The following is a 3549-nucleotide window of genomic DNA, read 5'->3' as shown; positions in this document are numbered from 1 at the left end:
TTTTGGAGGGGAGGTGCCATGGGGGGGAGGGCAGGGAGGGGAAGGGCGTGACTGGACATGTCTGTTTAGCAAATGGGGGTTCCAGCAGCAGTTTTCGGATGTTGGCACTCGATGATGCATCGGGCTCTGTCAAACGCCGCGTCGACCCAGGCGCCGCTCGCCTTTCAGCGCAACGCCGCGGATGTCGCTGCCGTTCTGCAGACGCTTGAACGCGGCGGCAGTGTCGGCGGCGGCGGCGGTGGGGGCCGAGGCTGGCAGGTAGGCCCGCGGGCGCGGCAACGCGGCGCGCGAGGCGCGGCGGGCTGAGGGGGCGAAGCGAGTGGAAGGCAGGGGCGGCGATTTGAATGTGATAATGGGGTTGGATATGCATGCGGCGTGAGGCGGCAGCTGCGGTTGCCATGAGGCGAGACGGGGCGGCGCACCTGCCAGGGCGTTGGGGCGCGGCGCTCCGCAGCGGCCGGCAGCGGCTGCCAGCTTATGGCGATGCGCCATAGGTCTTCCCGCGAGCGTCTGCATTGTCAACGAAGCTGGCGGATCTAGATACTTTTTTGATCTGCGCGACGTGGAGCACCGAAGATGTCGCTATCAAGGGTATAAAGTGCCATACAAAAAATATATGGATCAGATTCACAGCATGCGCCCCTGGATCCCGAGCCACAGGTGAGCTTTCCTATGAGGTCACCCTGCACCTTTTTCGCCAGGCCGCATCAGATGCTGGGGCAGGGAGCTTCGGGGCAACTGCGCAAACGCCGTGAGTCCGTCTGGAGTGTTACAATCCTGAGACCGCTGCTGTTATTGGATTAACAAGAGCGCTTGCGGGTCGGGTAAAACGAGCTGTCCGAGCCGGCGCATGCCGGGCAGGCTTTGAAGCGCCGGCCCTGCTGCGGCGCAGCGCAGCCACCCCACTCACATGAATCAGAATCTGGGATTGTTACAGCGCCCCGCGGTCGCACGCGCTGCTCGCACCGCGCAGCACGCAGCGCCGCGGCCGCCAGGCACGCCGGCAGCACGGAAAGCAGGCCCGGGCGCCGGGCAGAGGAAAGCTTTGCGCCTGCTCGAGGGTGCAGCGCCTGCGCGCGCGCGGGCGGGGCGGAGCGGCCCGCGCGCAGTGAAGCTGGCGGCGCGGCCCGTCCTGTCTTGCGCATGCAGCGACAAGGGATCCCGAGCATGCGTGCACAGACGCGGCCGGAGAGGCAAAAGAGCGTGCAACCTCGACCGTTCGAATTGGTTCAGAGGGGAGCGAGTGGCGGGCACCCGGGCACGTGCGCCGCACGCAGCCAAACGCGCGCACGTCTCCGCGTCTGCGTCTGCGCCCACCCCGCGCCGCCGCAGGTACCGCGACTCGACGCGTTGGCGGCGGCGGCGCGGAGAGTGGGGTGCCCGTCGCGCCCCCGATGTGAATGCGGGGAGGAAGCGCGCCGTTCCTGGCGCGTGCTGACTCAGCAACGCGGGGCGTCACCCCTCGCGGCCGACCACTAGACATTTTTACATGGTCGCGGTCTGGACTGTACAAGGGGTATCTGATACAAATCGCGCCACCCGCAGCCATGCATGCGTGCGCGCGTGCTTGCCGCGTCCACCCTTGGGGGAGGGGCGAAGATACAGCTTGATGAAGGCCAAAGAGGCCAAGACTAAAAGCAGCTTGCAAGCAGCATCTTTTCCAAGCACGCAGCCTAATCTCTGCAGGCAGGGTCGCTCAAATGTACCGCGCGTCCGTGAACAAAAAATTCAACGATCAACGTCGACACCACAACGGTCAGCCGCGCGCCGCTGACGGCGCCAGGTGTATCGGCGGCGGCGGCGCGGGCGTGATGCGCCACCTGCGGCGGTGAGGATGACAGGGGATGGGGGGGCGGCGACGCACACAAGTCTCGATCTTGATCGTTACTTATGTCAGGGATGTCCCGGAAGTCAGAGAGCCGTGTATGTCGCGACACCGCTTTCGCAGGTCGGCTGGTCAAGTTTTGAACAGGCACGGCTGTCGGTCAAACGATGCAGCCGCCACGGTGAAAGCTGCAGGTTTCTGGAGCCGACGCGCACGCCGCTGAGCGTCGGGCGTGACAAGGCCACGCCTCACCCCTCCCCCCCTGCCTGTCATCGACCTGGAGGCCTTGCGAGCAATCCTTTGAGTAATCTCGTGATCTGGTTATCTGGTGATCTCACCTGCGCCTCAGCTCATCCAGGTCCTCCTCAAAATGCTTCTCGTAGTAGATGCTCACCAGGTCCGCGCACCGCAGCCCCGTCCGCGCCGCCCACGGCAGATACACCTGTCAATTTGAATTCACAAGCGGGGCGGGGGCGAAGGGAATGCGAAGATACGGGGCTGTTGCGATCATGGATTGTGGTGTTGGGTGGAGAAAAGACGCCATCAGACGAAAAAGGGGGTTGCATTGTGATAAGGGCGGCATCAGCGCAGCGCAAAAGGGGGGATTGCCTGTGCGCGTATTGTTATTGGGGTCAGGGGGTGGAGGGAGGCGGTTTCTGACCGCCGAAAAGGGGGGAAAGAAAGAGCGCGCGCGCATTCGCGCGTGTGTGCGTGCGCGCGTGTGCGTGCGTGTGTGCGTCTGCGTGTGTGTGACGTCAACGCACCTGCCAGAGCAGGCGCCTGTCCTCCTGCCCGAGCCTGAACTGCGCCCCCGCCACCGCCAGGCCCGCCATGGGCAGCCCCGTCTGCACAAATTCCAGCGCCTTGAGCGCGATCTCCCCAAACACCTGTTCCGGGTTGTGGAAAACGTGCGGATGCGATATCGTACAAGTCAGCTAGATTTGACCAACCAATGATGGAGATGACAGGCAACCTTTGCTATGACAACCTAGGCCCCTGCTTACACAGGCACACACACATACACACACCCACGCGCACCCCCCCACACACACACACGCACGCGCGCGTGTGCACGCGTCAGAGCCAACACCCACTCGCACGGCCCCAAGTCGCTCACCAACCCCTCATCCCACAACCCCTTCCGCCCACCCCCGGGGTCCCCCTCGCAACTGCCCGTCCCGGCAACGAAACGCCTGCCCAGCCGTGCAAGCCCCTGCCCTTCGCATACTCCGGCGTCCGCAACAAAAACCGCCCAGCAGCCCCAGTCCAAGAAAGCTTGGGCGTTCTGACCCGAGCGTGCGCGTGCGCGTGCGCGTGGCAAGCAAGGGGGGGTGGCTGACAGTAGATGCAAGGCGCGAATCTGTTTGTGATTGTTTGAGGGGTCGCGCAAACGGCACGACGCGCATGTGTTACGCACGTTTGTGTGGCAGCCCGTGAGGACGTGCCAGAAGTCGTGCACCTCCCGCGCCCGCCCCACCACGTAGGCCAGCTCCTCGTCGTCGATAAACCGCACCTGCGGGGGCAGGGGTCAGGGGGGTTCAGGGTTTAGGGCTTGGGTTTCAGGATTTAAGGTTTAGGGGTGCAGGGTTTAGGGTTTAGGGGGGCGCCAGGGGTCCAGACCTTGGGTCGGGCGCGGCAGCGAGAGGATTTCAGGGTTTTGAAGGGTGCGAGCGGCGCAGCAAGAGGGGGGATAACAGTGAACCGGCGTTGGCGGGATGGCAGCC

General features: G+C 64.2%; 2 protein-coding genes across 2 annotated transcripts in view; both read right to left on the bottom strand.

Moving 5' to 3' along the window:
- Nucleotides 1-129: 129 nt before the first annotated feature.
- Nucleotides 130-492, bottom strand: MNEG_14685 (hypothetical protein; the record flags this gene model as incomplete). The annotated part of the gene is made up of 2 exons (XM_014036844.1): nt 130-302; nt 423-492. The coding sequence occupies 2 exons, from the start codon at nt 490-492 to the stop codon at nt 130-132; spliced, it is 243 nt and encodes an 80-aa protein (XP_013892298.1).
- A 1264-nt stretch (nt 493-1756) lies between these two features.
- Nucleotides 1757-3549, bottom strand: part of MNEG_14684 (putative Ubiquinone biosynthesis protein COQ4 like protein) — a gene marked incomplete at both ends in the record, with an annotated part of 2546 nt that continues 753 nt past the window's right edge. Inside the window, 4 exons of the mRNA XM_014036843.1 lie at nt 1757-1820; nt 2164-2267; nt 2590-2712; nt 3243-3338. Of these exons, the coding sequence (XP_013892297.1) occupies nt 1757-1820; nt 2164-2267; nt 2590-2712; nt 3243-3338 (387 nt within the window). The remainder of the gene's footprint in view (nt 1821-2163; nt 2268-2589; nt 2713-3242; nt 3339-3549) is intronic.

The sequence above is a fragment of the Monoraphidium neglectum genome, assembly GCF_000611645.1.
Source record: "Monoraphidium neglectum strain SAG 48.87 unplaced genomic scaffold scaffold04683, whole genome shotgun sequence".
Classification (NCBI taxonomy): Eukaryota; Viridiplantae; Chlorophyta; class Chlorophyceae; order Sphaeropleales; family Selenastraceae; genus Monoraphidium; species Monoraphidium neglectum.
Note: the sequence above shows the minus strand (reverse complement) of the source record. Positions and strands in the feature narration are given on the sequence as shown.